Source organism: Bemisia tabaci, chromosome 10 (assembly GCF_918797505.1).
Source record: "Bemisia tabaci chromosome 10, PGI_BMITA_v3".
Lineage (NCBI taxonomy): Eukaryota > Metazoa > Arthropoda > Insecta > Hemiptera > Aleyrodidae > Bemisia > Bemisia tabaci.
The window spans coordinates 22,788,742-22,807,467 of record NC_092802.1 but is presented as its reverse complement, the minus strand read 5'-3'; the positions used below and the strand labels follow the sequence as shown (position 1 = coordinate 22,807,467).

The 18,726-nt window shown below is 39.3% G+C and overlaps 1 protein-coding gene and 1 long non-coding RNA gene across 3 annotated transcripts; one reads left to right on the top strand and one right to left on the bottom strand.

The window, feature by feature from the left end:
* The first annotated feature begins 1,217 nt into the window (after nt 1-1,217).
* LOC140225615 (uncharacterized) lies at nt 1,218-6,104 on the top strand. 2 transcript variants are annotated; one of them, XR_011900636.1, is made up of 2 exons: nt 1,218-2,946; nt 5,617-6,104. It is a non-coding gene; the product is annotated as an uncharacterized lncRNA (long non-coding RNA). The 2 variants fall into 2 exon arrangements; XR_011900637.1 differs by having other exon boundaries at nt 1,218-3,021.
* On the bottom strand, nt 5,283-12,283 carry LOC109042354 (uncharacterized). The gene is made up of 4 exons (XM_019059041.2): nt 12,150-12,283; nt 9,383-9,525; nt 8,137-8,361; nt 5,283-6,093 (listed from the first exon to the last, which is right to left on the bottom strand). Exons 2-4 carry the CDS (start codon nt 9,437-9,439, stop codon nt 5,620-5,622), a joined length of 756 nt encoding a protein of 251 aa, XP_018914586.2. The 5' UTR covers nt 9,440-9,525; nt 12,150-12,283; the 3' UTR covers nt 5,283-5,619.
* Between the last annotated feature and the right edge of the window lie 6,443 nt (nt 12,284-18,726).

Sequence of the window (18,726 nt, the reverse complement as noted above, 5' to 3'; positions counted from 1 at the left end):
TTGGAACACGGGTTTCAGGACATTCCGTCAATGATTCTTTGCCCGCGCACCTGTTTTGTCCAGTAGTTTACGTCTACGCGGAAAATAAGAGTTGTGTTGTAAGAAATTATACAAAAATGAATAAAAATGGGGGAAAAACCGAGAAGCTTGCAATCAATAGTTTTAACCCGTATGTACATCGATCTTTTAGAGTCAAATACGTCCAATGTTAAGCGTTTGGTTGCGCGTACACACGCTGCAGCACAGTAAAAGCACAAAATATAAAATAAATAATTAAAAAAGCTTTGGGGATCATTAAATTTGACACGGAACCATTTTAATATTTACAAAACATATTTTACATTTTCCTCAAATACATATTTTTTTTCATCAATTTAAATGAGGAAAATCCATGCACAGTGTGCAAAAATTTCAAAATCAAGAGCAGAAAAACGCCGCCTCCACAATTTTAAATATTACAGCCAAACACAGAGCGGAGCGGCGCGGGGCGTACTGCCGGCGCGTCGCGAGACGCGCACTAACACCTACAAACCTAAGGGGATACTTCACGCATTGCGCAATGCTTGAAGTATCCCCTTAGGTTTGTAGGCGTCAATGCGCGTTGGGAGTTGGCCAGCAGCGTGCCACGGCGCCTCAAGCAACTATTTCACAACAGAGGTGTTGCACGGTATCAAACGAAATCGAAAACGCTCCAACATTTTAAGAATGATAGGCGTCCTATGAGAGTACGAATCTTTCCTCGCAAAATAAATCAAGGTACTACGGCACGACTTCCCCTGCCGAAAAAACGCGTGGACATGAACTACCAGAAGAACCAGGTGCATGGATAAAAAATCGTGGTCGAAATGTCCTTCAACCGGGGCCCGGGCCTTAAAACTGGTACTAGGGCCTGAGAAAGGATGTGGCGGGCCTGGCTTTAGGGCAGAATGGAGTTTGAGTCTGCGTTACGGGTGCGTTATAAAGGAAAGGAAAGCCCAGAGTTTTTTAAATAACGCTTAATTCGGCGCAGAATTCCAATTACTTGATGAAAACTCAATATGAAAAACTGACGAGGTGACGCTTTTTCACTCGAAATTCATCACGAAATGCCAATTTGAGGAAAGCGGGGTCGTGCCTCCTTTCATTTTGGGAGGGGGGGGGGGAGAGAGAGAGTGGGGAAGATGTAAACCTGTGTTACCGGCACGTTACGGGGGGAAAATCCACTTTTCAGCGTTACGTATTTTATGAACGTCCAAAAAATTTCCAGACTTTCCATGCCAGACTCGGGTCTGCATGGAAATTTAGAAACATACTCATTGAAAATAAAGAAAGTCGAAACGAAAAAACTCAAACCCACAAATTTAAATCAAAATCGGGGCCGGGGAACCCCGAAACGCGTAGGCAATTTCAATCAATTTAAGTTTGTGAGTTTAAGTTTTTTAGTTTCGACTTTCTTTATTTTCATTAGGTATTTAGCTCACAGTTTTTTACTTCGATTTCCCGTTTGTTTCGTTTCGTTTGGTTTTCGTTACTCTCGGTGTATTAGCGTACTGATTGTTCATTTTTATTGATGTTCCTCTTTATGAATTCCTCTCAAAAGATTGTGTCAAGTTCATCCACAGAAATTTAATGCCTATGAAGGCAATGAAACAATATCTCGGTTTGCGACGTCGTAAGTTCTCTGGCATATTTAATTTTTTTCGAGGACGATCAATGGACCACTAGACAAGGTACGAATTTCAGCATTCTGATACAAGTTTCTCAACCAAAATTTCACGTAGAACACGATGCGCACAACGAAAATTACGAAAATCAACTCCTTACGAAGCTATGCAATGCTTCTTGATGCGTGAATTCAAACCACCCGCTCATGAAGACTCAATGCTCTACGTGATTCACATCGAGCGCTAAACGTTAGCATGACAGTCTCTGCGATATAAAAATCTGGCAACCTCAATCTTGACACTTTAGCTCAGCTATAGCAAATTGCTCATAGTTCGGACAATACATGGTGAGACATGAACATTGTTCGACTGAGAAACTTGCTGAAACCGTCGTAGTGCGCGATTTGACTCACGTAGAGCTTTGAGTCTCTTGTGAGCGGGTACTTCAAATTCCTCGTAACAAATGTGAAAGAAAAATGTTAATATCTCCGTTAGGAGTAGGTTTCAGTAATTTTTCGTTGCGCGAATCATGTTCTACGTGAAATTTTGGTTAAGAAACATGTAGGTATCTGAATTCTTAAATTCGTACCTTGTCTAGTGGTCCATTGCGATCATTTCACGAAAATGCACACATGTGAAATACTTATGAAGTCTAAAAAGACCCAAAACGTTACAGATCACTCGGCGTGACCTCAACTTAATATCCCAACGCAAGCTGCCTAAGCTGAACTCCCCCCCCCCCCTCTGGTAGTCCTGACTGGTAGTCATTAGAGCTGAAAAATATATTTTTTCGCCTCTGCCGCGGATGGTGAAAAATGTCTGGTTTTAGGCGGACTGAAAACACCTAAATTTCCTATCCGTGGCGGAATGTGGGAGAGCAAGAATAAAAACAGATGTTATAGGGTGACGTAGGACTCGCTTGTATTTGAGATGAAATCGTTACATTAAAATACAATGGACTGACTTTCGGGAACACTGAGGACGGCTGTGCAAGATGGTCAAAACCGAAGTGAGAAACTCTTCGTAACGAAATTAGAGCTTAGCCTCGAGAGAGCTTTATCAATCAATCCATCTTGTGACGCTGTGTAATAAAAAGTATAATGAAGAAAGATGCGTTCGACTGTCACAGCAACGAGTAAGTGAAGCTTGCTCGATGCTTGGTTTTGAAAATTGATAAAGAGAGACCGAAAATATGGGAGAAAGGGAGATAGAGAACCTCTATGAATAAATGCGTTGCGGTAAATGCGACAGCCTGCTAATTGAAATTTTTGGAACTTCTTGGCTTTGTTTTCTCCGTGAAATGGTGTGGACCCAGCACGATTTCTCCACCTTTATTTATGTGTGTATTTATGTTTCTTACTTTCGCTTCGGTCGGTAGGTACTGTATCACTGGTTTTTGTTTTGACACCTGCTCTGCCGTAGTAAGGAAGAACGCCGTATGAACATTCGAGAGTTGCCAAATTTCTCCGGATAAAACATGTATTTTTGATGAAATCTATGTATATTTTTTCTCAAAAGTTTTCAGATGTTTTAGATTAAAGTGCGTACAAAATGGGCCTGTTGCATGCAAGAGATACAGCCGCGCGAATAGACTTTTTAGAGGTTAAATGACACGAAAATTACGATGGTCACATTAAAAAAGTTTGAAATACACTCCTTACTGCGCAATTTGCGATGTTAGGAACGCGCTTTTTCAAATTTCCCGCGTCTGGGGGCAGTTTTCTAATCACCGGAAACGAGCAAACGGCGGGCTCGGTGATTTCCGGAAGATGCCGAGTCGTTGTTGTTGTTGTTATTTTTTCCTTCAGTTTGTTTACAAACCCAACGTGATCTCTTATAGTGGTCCATATACGCTTTATGCGGTAACCAAATCGATCAACTTTTAAATATCCAACGCAATCCTCCTACATTTCATTTCACGATATCACGAGCTCCGATTTTTAGGTTATGTTGTCAGTTTTAGTTGACCGGAAATAGCCGGGAGTTGCCGTTAATTGTTTCCGTTAGAAAACTGCCCCCAGACGTGGGAAATTTGAAAAAGCGCGTTCCTAACAACGCAAATTGCGCAGTAAGGAGTGTATTTCAGACTTTTTTAATGTGACCATCGTAATTTTCGTGTCATTTACCCTCTAAAAAGTCTATTCGCACGGCTGTATCTCTTGCATGCAACAGGCCCAATTTCCCAGTAAATTCGGGTTTTATCAAAGGAAACTTGGCAACGTCTGAAGGCTCATACGGCGTTCTTCCTCAGCACGGCATGGTTGTCCATACCCACACGCCGAAGCGCGAAGATCTTGGCTCAGCTTTACAATAAAAAGATCGAGCGACTCATCTCGTGAGTTGAAAAGAGGCTGCTTCTTCAGTGGGCGCATTGCCTCTTTCATGCAGAGAATAGTTTCGAGTACCCATAGTACGTGCGTATTAAAACGCAGTGCGCTCTGACAATCATTACAACTTTGTCAATTTACCGTGCATGTTTTCGGATGGGTTTTTTTCAGATCGTTAGAGGCAATATTCCGCGGCAAAAAGCAATGAACGTCATCATACGTTTGCCACGTTTATGCGAGTTTTCGAGATTTTTAAATGCTTTGATGGAGATGTTGCGTGTGAGGAATTTGCGATTTGACTATTGATTCTCATGTAAAAGTTCGCGAGAAACACGATGGTGCCACTGGTTTCCTCTGAGATCAACTCCCAAGCTCAAAAAAATCTCTCAAGTTGAGGCCAAAATGGAGGGAATATCCCACGCTATCCTGAGAGTCCACCTCTACATCAAGACAAACTCTCCATGCAAAGGTAGGGAGCAAATACATTGACAGGGATGCCACTTGATTTGGGGACTCTACAACTGAAAACACGACAACCCTGCTAATGTATTTGCTCCCTATTTTTGCATGGAGAGTTTGTTTTGATGTAGAGGTGGACTCTCAGGATAGCGTGGGATATCCCCTCCATTTTGGTCTCAACTTGAGAGCTTTTTTTGAGCTTGAGGGTTGATTTCAGAAAAAAAAAACAGTAGCACCATCGTGTTTCTCGCGAACTTTTACATAAGAATCATTAGTCAAATCGCAAATTCCTCACACATACAACATCTCCATTGAAAGTATGCAAATTTTGGATCGTGTTACTATTCCAAAGAATGAGAGGATGATTCACTGGTGTATTTCGCAAGGGTGAAGAAAGGCATTATATTTCATGTTCAAATGAACATGTTCCAATATGAAAAAATAAAAATACATACTTTTTCAATTTTTTTTTTTTTTTATTGTGAATTTCATTCATAAGTATCAGGTTGATTAATTAGTCTCAATTGCAACGTGTAAAAATCTCCGATTAAGTTTGGAACTGTGAGAAGGAAATTAATTAAAATGATTCATTATAATTTTGCGGGTTTTTTTTGCAATGAATGTGGAGAATTCACAGAAAATTTCAATAGAAACTGTTGGCTTGTTTTTCAGAAAATAAAACACGAGCGAAGACTTACGATCGATTGCGATTGCGTCGCAATCTAAAATAGGCATTTTTCGACTTGAGCCATCGATATGTATGAAGTCTTTGTGACCCCTTATTTTCGTATGATAGAATGAATAAAAATGAATGAATAATCAGGTTAAGAAGTTAATGAATTGAAGAAATAAATAGGAATAAAATAACTGAGCAAGAGAAAATTTATTTCAGCAAAAGTTGTTTCATGGCCATAGCATACAAGCTACATAGCTATGCATCTAAGCTATCTCTCTGGCACAAATATTTTTCTTGTTGTGATTTATGCATGAATACGCACACATTTTAAGGTTCCTTTTAACCTTTACAGGTCCAAAATTTTTTTCATTATTTAAGGGCTATAACACTGGACTGCCTGAGTGTTTGCGGGTGCAAAAAAATACTAGCACATGATTCCGTGCCTGGAGATTGAGAGAATATATTCGTGAAAATCAAGTCAAAGAACCTACTTTAACCCTATTCTTGGTAGTTTTTAGCCGGTGTATTGGGCAGGTCGCGATCCACTGTTCATTGGCGGCTTGGTTTTATCTTTCGATGGTGGCTGTCCATAGACACCGGATGGTCGATTTATAGGAGGACAGTTACATTGCTGAACTGGCGGACAGCTACACTTCTGAACCGGTGGACAGCTACACTTCTGGACTGGGGGACAGCTACACTGCTGAGGAACAGACGGACAGTGGGAAAGAGACGGAGAAGCACCCAGCACCGTATGATCCTTCGGCTTCGAGGAATCTTTCTTCTTGTCGCCTTTGCTTCCTTTGAAAGCTTGGGTGAAGTACTTAGCTCCAGCCTCCACTGCTTTTATGATGGCTTTTATTTCGCCTCGTCGCTCGGCCGCGCTGTTGAACGCTGTCACTGTTGTGTTCAGTTTCGACAGATTTTCCCCAGAATGTTCGACCGTTTCGTTCAGAGCTTTCCAGACTGGGTCTTGGTCAGTTAGTGTCTGAAAAATTACAGGAATTAAAGTTTTCACCGAATAAAGTCATTTCAGCGAGAGCATTGTTTTGATTTGCACCACTATACTTTTGCCAAAAACGCAGTGGCGTGCCGTGCTTTCCGATGTAGGTATCGTTTCATCTGCCATTTAAACCTTTGGAAAAGGATCGATAAACAGGGTGTTCGCAACGAACACACTGGAAAAAAACACACATCGGATCTAGAGTCCAGACTCTTAAAAACATCGACAGGAAAAAGTACTCTTGATTCAATCAGATTTAAGCTTAAATTAAGAACCAAGCCTCTTAATTTGAGCGGATTTCCTTTTGATTTAAGCTTGAATCTGATTAAATCAAGAGTCCTTTTTCTTGTCAATGTTTTCAAGAGTCTGGACTCTAGATCCAATGTGTTTTTTTTTTCCAGTGCACCCTGATAATCGATTTTTTATCATACATTCAAATGGGGGAAATGTCTATAAATCGACCATTCACGCCTCGCCACTGATAGCGCATGTCGACGGTGAAACTACCAAACCACGTATCTCGGTTTGCGACGTCGCAGACTTCCTGTCATACTTTATTTTTTAAATGAAAAACCGCTTAACGTCCAGTCTTGAAAATTTCTGTGATTTTTCCTCTTCGTGCGGAGAAATTTCTGTGAAAATTTCAAGGAATGATATTGATTTGGTCGACTTCAAAAAAAATAAAATGTGAGCGTAGATTTTTAAACACCGCAAACGAGATACGTGGTTTGGTAGTTTCACCGTCGATGTGCTCTTGCGACTATGTTAGTGGCCATTGTGACCCCTTGAAGAACCGTAAAAGGTAACGTGCTATATATCAACGATGAAACTATACCAGGCCACGTTTCACAGTTTGTGACGTTGTGGACTTCCTGTCATACTTCATGTTTCAAATAGAAAACTAGTCAACGTTAGTTTTGAAAACTTGCGTGATTTTTCTTCTCTGCGCGAAGAAAAATCTGTGGAAACTACAAGGAATGATATTGATTCATTCTCCTTCAAAAAATTAAACCGGAAGCGGAAGTATTTAAATACCGCAAACGAGATATCGACACCTTCCGCGACCAAAGTATCGCAAGCGCCATGCGACGTTCACAAATTTTCGTCGCCATTTTTTTTTCACACAGAAATTGTTCAACGAAGCTGTCCGAAAATTTCGCTGAGTTTTCTTTGTGTTCTCTCTCTACCGATAATATTCAGTGAAATTTACAAACTGATTCAACCAACAATTTCTCTGTTAAAAAATAAAATGGCGGCGGAAATTTTGAAACGTCGCATGGCGCTTGTGATACTTTGGCCGGACGATGACGATATGTGGTCTGGTAATTTCACCGTCAGTTTGTTAAAATTTAATTAAATTGTTGTTCGGATCATATCTTTCAAGTGATCACATCTAGCCTGGAACTCTTGTTTCCTGGATCCGCAAGATAGTGTTACTTAAATATACTTTAGTAGATCCAGGAGGAATCTACTTCTTTGACATGCAGGACTATGTTTTGCATCGCCCAACAGTAGATCGAGTCAATTAGAGAGGTCGGGCATACAATTTTTGACAAAAACTGCAAATTTTGATTTTTATTTCGTCACATTTTAAACTTTAAGGGATGCCTCTTGAAGAAAATTTCACGAGAAAACCGATTTTGGAACCTCAAAGTTTGTCTAAACGGAGATATAAACGTTTAAAGTTTCCAAACTTTGTCAGATCTTTCCTACTGACTCGATCCACTGTCCGCCCCTCAAATTGAAGGCAATCACCGCACTTCGTGTCAGAGCATGGCACGCCTTCAGTTCATCGGCGGATCCAGCAAATTGGCAACATTGTTTTTTCTCCATGGAAACCTATGGAAATGTATCGATCTTTGGAGGGGCTGTGCTCCGACAAGAATCGATTATTTAACATAGGCTTAAATGGAGAAAATCCAGTGTTGACAATTTGCTGGATCCGCTTCTGCTTCTAGGTTAAACGAAATCGGCACCTTTCGCTTTAAGATTTGCTTTTTGAAAGTTAATTATCGGCAAGTAACGCACCTGATTCTTCTCGGCTGCAAATCTTTTGGCTTCATGGATAGTAGCATTCACAACATCGAAAACTCTCGCGGCAGAGTAATATCGCTTGATCAGTTCCTTGCCGTATTCCTTGAATTCATCCTTCGGTTTCAAGAGAAGGTCCTTTCCATACGAAACTATATCAGCGTCACTTAATGCCGTGAAATTATACGTTACATCTTGGTCTGCTTTGCATAATATTAGCAACTGAAACGAAAATGGTCAAAATCAGCGGATACTGCTCGTTCCCATCTAATCTATATTTTATTTAGCTGCATATTTTTAGGAAGAAAAAAAAATGTAACCACCCAAAATAATTGTTTTGGGAACAGCTCTGAAAATTGTAAGAGAGATGTTGTTTGAATACATTTTTTTATATATAAAAGAAAAAAAAAGCGATTATAGGCCAAGTTAATTTGATATTAAGTTTAATTATAGCCAGTAAGATCAAATTAAATAATCCATGAAGTAAGGATAAATTAATTTAATTAAGTGAGGATAAGGTTAGTGACATATGGGTGGTTAAAATACACTAGTAGTTTTAGACCGAACTTATTTCAAATTGAAAGTTGCAAAAATAAGCACACCTCAAAAATTTAGTTCTCAATCACAAAAACCGACGAGATTACGAGATTTCTCCGAATCAAGAAAATGGTGCAATATTTAAAGTTTAAAGTCCGTTTTTTTGGAGACAACGAAACTTTCATACATATCGACGGTGAAACTACCAAACCACGTATCTCGGTTTGCGACGTCGCAGACTTCCTGTCATACTTTATTTTTTAAATGAAAAGCTACTTAACGGCCAGTCTTGAAAATTTCCGTGATTTTTCCTCTTCGTGCGGAGAAAATTCTGTGAAAATTTCAAGGAATGATATTGATTTGGTCTACTTCAAAAGAATAAAATGCGAGCGGAGATTTTTAAACACCGCAAACGAGATACGTGGTTTGGTAGTTTCACCGTCGATATATCCCTCACTCTCATTTAAAGCTTCAATCACATTCACGTAATATAAATAACATTTATGGTGCAAGATATTTTTTTCGTTTTTGGCCTCTTACAAACATTTTCGTTGCAAGTTTCCCACCTCGTTTAATTTTATAAACTTAAACGAGGTGGGAAACTTGAAGCCAGCAGCTCAAATTCTTCATTTTTCCTCAATGTTTGCACGTGTCCGAAACTATAGAAGACCCTCTCAACCCTAAGAACATCTTGTTTGGCAATTACCTGAGAGATACAGACGGCAAACGATGTACAGATTAAGATTTCCCTGAAAGTACACATAGCAACGGCGGTGCAGTCCCGTATTACACAGCGCTGTTAAACGTTTTCTTTCGTTGAACCCGCAGTCTGCAGAACTGACGAGGATGCTGTAATCATCGGTTCACACGATTATCTCACGGATGCTCGTCATGGAGCAGAAGTTACAAATGGACGTATTTATATCAAACGGAACTATGTGCATTAAGACATGAGCCCTGAGACCAATAAGAATACACGCATAACAGGGCTCACGTCATAATGCACATAGTTCCGTTTGATAGAAATACGTCCAAATCAACATTGAGCGATTTGAAAAAGCACGTAATTACCAAAGCGTATATTCTGCCGTGCTACGCAAGAACCCCGTAAATCCATCAAGATTCTCCCTCGTTTTTTGGAGCTTAACACTTTATAAAATTAAAACTGTATTACTCATGCATCTTATATTTCCAGGTTGCCGGCCAGGTTGGCCTGGTGGTCAGCGCGTCTGACTCTAGGTCAATAGGTCCCGGGTTCGAATCTCGGTGGTGGCGACAAATTTTCATGGAACTGACGAGTGGATCTGCAGAAACAGATTCCACTCGGCCTTAATCCCTGAAAATTTGAAAGCCTGGAGCATGGATGTGCCTAAATCCCATGATGTCTAAGGACAATAAATACTGTCTATCGATGGCTGTAGGTCCCAATGAAATATAAGCCACTAAACCACCAAAAAAAAAAATAAATAAAAATTCAGGTCAAGTTCTTGATAGTATTTGCGAAAAAATTCTGTAAAAACATTTTTCCAAGGCACACAGGTTTTTTCTGCTATGATACATTGTTTCCATAAAATGTAAAATGGCGTTTACGGTGTTTTTGCGTTGCACGGCAGTATTGAGAAGTTATGATACTTCTCTCAACTCTTAGTACCTACAGGGATATCTTTTTTGCTGGTGATGGAAGATTTTGTCTTTTCATCGTACTCGTCGACTCATCTCACGCTAAAAATAACGACTTCTTCCTCCGTGCTTTCTCAAATAAGAACTTGGATTCAGTGGCAAGGAGTGACTGATCGATTTTTGATATTTTCCCATTTAAAGCTATGGTAAAGTATCGATTATTGAGGTGTACGTTGCGAACGCCCTATTAATCGATTCTTTTCTATAGGTTTTACTAACATATTAATCGATTTATCGCAAAGCACGCCAAGCCACTGCTTGGAATATGATTTCATGTATCGATATAAGGCACATTTCGGTTTTAGCAGACGAGCTAACACACGTAAGTGGCTGAAAGTGAACAAATATCGCAATGTCAAACCAGCTCTCTTAAATTGAGGAGCTTTTTGGAAACAGGGAATATACACGGTAAGAGAAAATAACCGACATTTTGTGTTAATATGGGAAGTAAAACACAAAATAACCCAAGCTTGCACGATGCGTTAGGGAAACAAATTGCCCAAAATGTCTCAATGTAGCTTCAATTGGACTAGGTTTTGCAGTAGGGTAACAAATTGAGTAACAATAATTTACGTTATTTCAGGTTCATTGAAGAAACCAAAAATCTGTCTTTAGTTTCCTTATGCACATACGTAAATGGACTATAAATAGAGGTTCCTCATTGTAAAATGAAGACTTACTAAAACATTTTATGTAATATTCACTGCGACCGAAGACTGAAACATGCAACATCTTTGTTGGTGTAAAATTCTTTGCGTCAGTTGAATTTGAAGGCACCATATCAACCAATCTTTCAGTGCGTGTGGAGGTGCACTTACAGTGCAAAAAAAGTTTTTGTTTATACATCGGTGAACGCTACCTAGTAGGGCATAAATCTTCTTCCTTTTTTCCCCTTCGATAACTTTCTTAAATTTTAATTGGAGAGGGACGCGACTTTGAACTGGACAGCCGGAAGTTTTGGCGTTTAGACCATGTCAAAAACACAGAAATAAGGTTCGAAAAGTTTCTTCAATTTTTATAAGATAAATGTATTTTGTAAAAGAAAAGAAAAAAAAAAGAATTTTGACTTTACGTTACGTGAAATATAAACGTTTTATTTTTTTGAATTATGAAAAGTTATTTTATCCAAAGAAGATTTTTTGAGTGAAATGCATAATTTTTTTCAAATGAATTTTGTATTACATAAGACTTTTGCCTTGTCATTAACGATCGAATTAATTTGTTTTGATAGGAAAAACTGATTTGATTTGATTTTTACCTTTTTTCTCTGAGAAATATTTTTTGATGTAAATAAATCATTTTTGACATGAAAAAAATGAGAATTTTTTTTCACATCAAAGGAAACATTTTATATTAAAGAAACGTCCCTGAACAAGTTTTCCAGTATACATCCTCGGAAAAAGAAGAGCTTCGGAAATAAATGTTCCGGGCTGCCTGAAATCCCTTGGTATTTTGCACCTGCCCTTTCCTACTTTCAAACGAATTTTTCAATACATAACACTGTAACTTTGTCATGAATGGTCGATTTAATTTGTTTCGATGGAAAAAAAATAACTTGATTTAATTTTTACCCTTTTTCTCTGAGACATATTTTCTTGATGTAAATAATTCATTTTTGAAATGAAAGAAAAATGAGAATTTGTTTTTTTTAAATCAAAGAAAACAGAAGATAGAGCAAATACCAAAAAGATCGAGCTACAGATAAATGTTTCGGGCTGCCTGAAATCCCTTTTTTGTACCTGCCCCTTTCAAATTCACTCGATCTAAAAGTTTGCTGATAACAGAGGAAATACCTTTCTCGATGAGATTCTGCAGAAGAGGCACCATACGATAAATTCACACGGAAATAAGCGACAGCACTGGAGTCACTACCCATAGGGTTGCTCACCTGTGCATCAGGCTCCCCTCCCCTCTTTCTCCTCCAGTTTCTCACGGCCCCCACCATCCTCTATCAGCTTCATTTGAACGTCAATCAGCATTAGTTGCGGATTCAGGAGCCGCGGTGGCAGGCTTGCTGGGACGAAAAAAGGAAGAGAAGAAGGAGCAGGATAAAAAAAGAACAGCGACATGGGTAGAGTATAATGGACCACCAAATTAGATACTAAGGATGCGGGTTCTTCGATTAAATCGATTAATCGAATCAATTTTGATCAGAAAAATGGATTAAGTCGGATCGATTTTTTCCTCGAATCAATGAAATTTTGCGATATCTCCGATTTTTTTGACGTCCAAACCTTACCTCATATGCTCATGTCTATCATACGGACATATTCTCTTTCGTTTTAAGTGTCTTTTTTTTTACACACAAGGGTTGTATTGTGTTTGGTGTTTTTTTTTTTCCGAAAAATAATCGAAATTTCACGGAAAACAGAATTTTCCTTATCAGCTAAATGAAAGGCAATTCTGGTAATTAATATGATAGTCGAATTTTTCGATTCGATATTCAGAAAACTCAGTTTTTACACTTAAATGAATGCAGCCTACATTGATTTTTGTTTACGGAAATTGATTTTTTCTAAACAATCCATAACCTATTGGGCGGAACGGTAAGCATTCTGTTACATACTTCCCATCCGAAATTTCACATAGAACTCGATTCGCGCGCACAAAAAAAAGAGAAAATACCAAAATTAACCAATAGATTAACGTCTTTACTTCAGACTGGTTGAGGGAAATTTGAATTCCACGGACGCACACGCCCAATTAAAAAACACGAAAAAAAGAGGGGAAAAATTGTCTACCTGAGTCATTTTGTGCACTACAGCAGTTTTGGCAGCAAGTCCCCGAATCGAGCACTGTTCCTTCCCCATCTTGTCTTCTTAACAGTGTCAATAACATGTTACAGCTAAACTGAAACACCGAGATCCATGTTGTCATATTTTCATAGCATAAAGACTCCTATGGTATTGGCTAGTACGCGATTTTACCTACATCCGCTTTTGTTTTTTCATGCGCGGGAAGTTTGAATGTGCGCGTTAAATATCTTAGTTAGGGATTAATTTCAGTAATTTTTGTTTCGGGAATCGCGTTTTAAGTGTAATTTTGATGAGAAAACATCTATCAGCATGCCTAAATTTGCACCATGCCTGGCCCCTAGGCATGTACCTACGGTTTGAGGACATTCCATCAACGATTTTTTGTCCGGGCACCTGTTCAGTCCAGTAATTTACGTCCAGGCGTAAAATAAGAAACAGTGACTTAGTCCATAGGTTATGTTCCAGTCCTGGTGTAAAATTATATTGACAATATCGAATTAGAAAATTGAGAGAGAAGGTGTTGTTATGGTAACTCATTTTTTAAATGAAATTACTTTCTTCTTTTGATTCATCTTTCAAATTTTCATTGGTGAATATTCGGTTTTATTTCTATCTATAAAATTGTCGATTTAAAATATACTGTATATTTATAACTTTTTTTAAATGATAATATTACTTCATTTTAAAAACATTATATTTTTAAAACGTGGCAAATATTTGTAAAACCTTTTCAAGGCGATGGCATCGATCTTAATCTCAATGAACCGTACTTGTGTTGAAAGGAACTATACAAAAATGAAAAAGAGAGAGAAAAAACCAAGGAGAACGCAATCTTTGGTTTTAACCCACTTTTACATCGATCTTTTACAATCAAACACGTCCAATTTTGAGCGTTTGGTTGCGAATACACCACGCTGCAGCACAGTAAAAGCACAAAATATAAAAGAAAAATTAAAAAGCTTTGGAAATCATGAAATAAGACACGGAACCACCTTAATATTTCAAACACACGTTATATTTTCCTTTAATACGATTTTTTTTTCATCAATTTAAATGAGAATAATCCGTGCAGAGCGTGCAAACATTTCAAAATCATGAGTTGAAAAACGCTGACTCCGCGAGTTTAAATATTAGAACCTAACACACAGCGAAATGCGCACTGGCGCCTACAAACCTAACGGGATACTTCACGCGTTGCGCAATGCGTGAAGTATCCCTGTTAGGTTTGTAGGCGCCTATGCGCATGTCACGCTGGTCGCCCGCCGCGCCGCGGAGTGCTACAGCGTTTCAAGCGACTATTTCGCGACATAGGTGTTGCACAGTATCATACTATATTGAAGGTGCTCCAACTTATCAAGAATGACAAGCTTCCTTTAAGGTTACAGAGCTTTCCTTGCAAAATAAATCAAGATACTACGTTACAAAAAGAGAGCGATGATCTAAAAAACTTCATTTAGTCCTAGCATCCGTATTTAATAACGTTCAGCATAATTTTTGAATTTCACTAGAGAAAAATGTGACTCGATTTAGGCAGAAACATTCTTGAGTATGCCGTCAAGAAGATTTTATTTTGAATCAAGAATAAAATAGCTGAATGAAAGCGGGTTTCTGCTTGATCCAAGTGACTTTTCTTTCTATTTAAGCATCCTTTTTTCTCTAAACAGGCATTATTTTCTTTATTAATTTATAAGTGAAAAAAAAATGAATTTATAAGGAAAAACTTGAAATTAATTTATAAGGAAATCTTCTCGGCGGTAAATTTGAGCAATTTGAGCTTGAATCAAGTCATTGTTTCCTCTAATTAAGGTCAAAAATCATGCTTAACGTTACTGGATCCAGATACTAGGACTTAGCAAGTTTTTCGACTACAGCTCTCTTTTTTTCGTCGTCACTCGACTTAATTTGCGAGGGAACTTCGCGCTTTTGAAAGATGCCATCAATCATGATACGTTGGGGTGCCTTCAATCTTGTATGATACTATGCAACACCTTCATGGCAAAATAGTAGTTTGAAGCGCCGCGGCACGCCGGCGCCATCGCGAAGTTATCGTACACAGGAAAAATCTAAGAGCCTTTAGCTGAGGAAAATCAAGAGGTTCATCCGGCTCAGGTATAAGAAGATGGAATTTTCTTGAAAGATAAGTAAGTCGTGTTGCACCAAAGAGGTGTATAGAGTTTTAGGGATGGGTCCGCGAAGCACCCTTGGGAGGTTGGGTCGTGCAACGGACTGATGGCGTGGTCCCATCAGTGGCGTGGCGTACTTTGTGATATATCGATTGTTATGCCATTTAAAACTATGGAAAAGGATCGATACCATTCCTTTAAATGGCAAAACAATCGATACATCGCAATTCACGCCACGCCACTGGGTCCCATGGTCTAAGAAAATTTGGCAATGCACAAATTCACGTGTGGCGTTCTTCGTTAACCCGGCAGTGTAAGTGATGACATCATTGTCAAAGGCCTCTTGCTTACACCGCAGCAACATCGATTAATGCTGCCGTGCAAGAAAGAACGCCGTATGAACATTCGAGAGTTGCCAAATTTTCTTCCATAAAATGTTTATTTTTCAGAAAAGTTATCAATATTTTCCCTTGAAATTTTCAGAATCTTTAGGTAAAATTGCGAACTAAATTATCTGAAAGATTAGGGGGAAAATATTCATGAATTTACCAGGAAATTCGCGTTTTATCAGAGGAAATTGGCAACGCCTGAAGGTTCGTACGGCGTTTTTCCTTAGCACGGCAGAATGTCGCTCGGCATTCGACTGCGCCGTGAATAGCCGGCAACGACGCACAGTGGGACGAGCAAATAGAAGGAGTCGGGCATGAATATTTGGCAAAAAAGAGGGGTATCTATAAGGGCCTTTTTGGGCCCCCTGGAGCACATCGCCTAACTAAAACCAAACCGGGGTTAAAATGTGTCCCAAAGCCTCCTTAGTAAAATATCAAAAGCTCGTTTTAGCTAGACGACGTGCTCGGCGCCAAAAAAGCCTTGGAGTGATATAGAAAACCACGCATTTTTCGGTAAAATGTGCCTGCAGACCTATGTTCAGGCAACCGTTTAACAGGTATCCAGCGGTCTTTGGACTAAATCATGATTATTTCTGTTAACTAAATCGAGTCAACTAGGAAAACCCGCATGAATTCCCAGATTCTAGGGGGGGGGGGGGGGGGGGGCAAACAAGGCCCTCATCGATACCTTTCCTTTCAAATGTTGATGTTTAAATAGTCACAAATTCAATTTCATGGGGTGTTCCGAAAAGGAATTTTCACGGTAAACCCACACGGAAAATAGAGCCACTCTTGAATTTTCCCCACCGAAAATGTAAGCTTTTAAAGTTTCCAGATTTTACACAAACCAGCATATCTCAGCATATCTCTTTGCGGGTAAATTGTACTTGTGTGTGAGCTTTTTCCCTCTGTGATGAGATTTCAGCTTTAAGCTGAATTTTTTACGCACGTTGGCTAGAAAAACTACAACATCCCGTTTTCCAGATTTTGTCTGACCTCTCCGATTGACTCGATCCACCGTGCGACGCCCTGTACCCTGTACGCTTTTAAGCACCCTCGATTTCTAGTGCCTCCGCTTACGTCGTTCCGAACAGGCAGCCCCTCGAAAATCTAATTTCCCCTATCTCATCGAATCCTCCACCCGACGATGTACTTACGTTGCGAAATAAATTGTAATGACGTCTGCGAAAGAGGAGGCCGCGGGCCGCGGGCGGGGTACCTCCGCAAGTTCCGGCGCAGCGCGCTGATCCGCGAGTGTTCATTTTTATATTCAATCAAAAAGACTCGGTGCGATTTCAATGGGTTTATTGGGTACTAATATCACACACTCGAAGACTGATGTAGTTACTCGTCCTGGCACTGCCATGCTGAGGCGGAACGCTGTACGAGCGCTCAAAAGTTGCCAACTTTCCCAGGTCGCTGCAATCCTCAATCTACCTATTCGTGTTCTCGGGATATCCGTGTTGCATAAGCGAAAAATGGAGATGTTGCATGTGTGAGGGATTTGCGATTTGACTATTGATTCTTATGTAAAAGTTCGCGAGAAACACGATGGTGCCACTGGTTTTCTCTGAAATTAACTCCCAAGCTCAAAAAAAAAAACTCTCAAGTTGAGGCCAAAATGGAGGGGATATCCCACGCTATGAGAGCCCACCTCTACATCAAGACAAACTCTCCATGCAAAGATAGGGAGCAAATACATTGACAAGGCTGCCACTTTATTTGGGGACTCTAAAACTGAAAACACGGCAACCCTGCTAATGTATTTGTTCCTTATCTTTGCATGGAGAGTTTGTTATGATGTAGAGGTGGACTCTCAGGGTAGGGTGGGATATCCCCTCCATTTTTTCCTCAACTCGAGAGCTTTTTTTGAGCTTGGGAGATGATTTCAGAGAAAACCACTGGCATCATCGTGTTGCTCGCGAACTTGTACATAAGAATCAATGGTCAAATCGCAAATCCCTCACACATGTAACATCTCCATTGCAGGCGCTCCGGTTTTCTTTGGCGCCACGAATGGCTACGGTTATTAGTTCTGGGCGGTTTTTGACAGTGCATTTTGCAATTATAATTGTTTTTACCATAACAACCTCTGAGCTCGTGTGTGTCGTGTTGCATCAAGGCATATTTCAATGGAAAAAAGTCGCTTGGATCCAGAGTCCAGAATCTTGAAAACATTCACAAGAAAAATAGCGAAGAGAGTTTTAGGACTGTTATTTATTTCTCACGCTAATTTGCATTTAATCGTATTCACAGAGCTATTATGAGGTAATCAAAAAATAAATTTTCCTAAATGACGTTCCGTGCATCGATGAGTTGGTGCGCCATTTGACCGCTTGAGCGCCCTACTATACTAGAGCTCTAGTGGCAAATCGAAATCAAAAAGCGCCGCCTATCGGCTGAGCGCTTAATACTCTTAATTAAATCGGACTCTTTGCTTGAATCAAAAGGAAATCCGCCTAAATCAACAGGCTCGGCTCTTCGATTCAAGGAAAAATCGGATCAAATTAAGTGTATTTTTTCTTGTTAATGTTATCAAGAGTCTGGACTCCAGATCCATGCGACTTATTTTCAGTGTTGCCAGATGGTGCAAATTTTATACTAAAAGTATTTTCACAAAGGCATCGCAGATGCAAATTGCGAAATTACTATCGTTGACATTTGTGGACTTCACACCATTTTGCAACACTGCCGTGATGCAACACGGCTCATCCAAATTTCGAGGATTTTATGGTAAAGATGATTGTAAATGTAAAGTAGGGTAGAAGTTCTAAACAATATCGATGGTCGAAGTACGAAACCACACATCTTAATTGGAGTGTTTCAAAATCTCCGCTACTATTTCATTTTTTTCAAAGAGAGACAAGCCGACTTAAGAACTTGGAATTCATACAGAATAGTCTTCCAACACAGAAGAAAAATAAATGAAATTTACAATAAATTACATTTACTAGTTTTCTAAAGAAAAATTGGAGTATGGCAAGAAGTCTGCAATGTCGCAATCGAAGATACGTCGTGTTTGCGATTTTTAGCAATTGATATTTAATTTAAACTTAAACTTACAAGACGAACCTAGAGTTTCCGTCTGTAGATGTAACACTT

What these genes read in the sequence shown, in the direction of transcription:
- LOC109042354 (XM_019059041.2), bottom strand. Translation starts at nt 9,439, where the DNA reads ATGTGTACTTTCAGGGAAATCTTAATCTGTACATCGTTTGCCGTCTGT. An exon ending in TTGCCGTCTGTATCTCTCAG is followed by an intron (nt 8,362 to 9,382) that starts GTAATTGCCAAA and finishes TTTTCGTTTCAG; the next exon opens with TTGCTAATATTATGCAAAGC. An exon ending in TTGCAGCCGAGAAGAATCAG is followed by an intron (nt 6,094 to 8,136) that starts GTGCGTTACTTG and finishes GTAATTTTTCAG; the next exon opens with ACACTAACTGACCAAGACCC.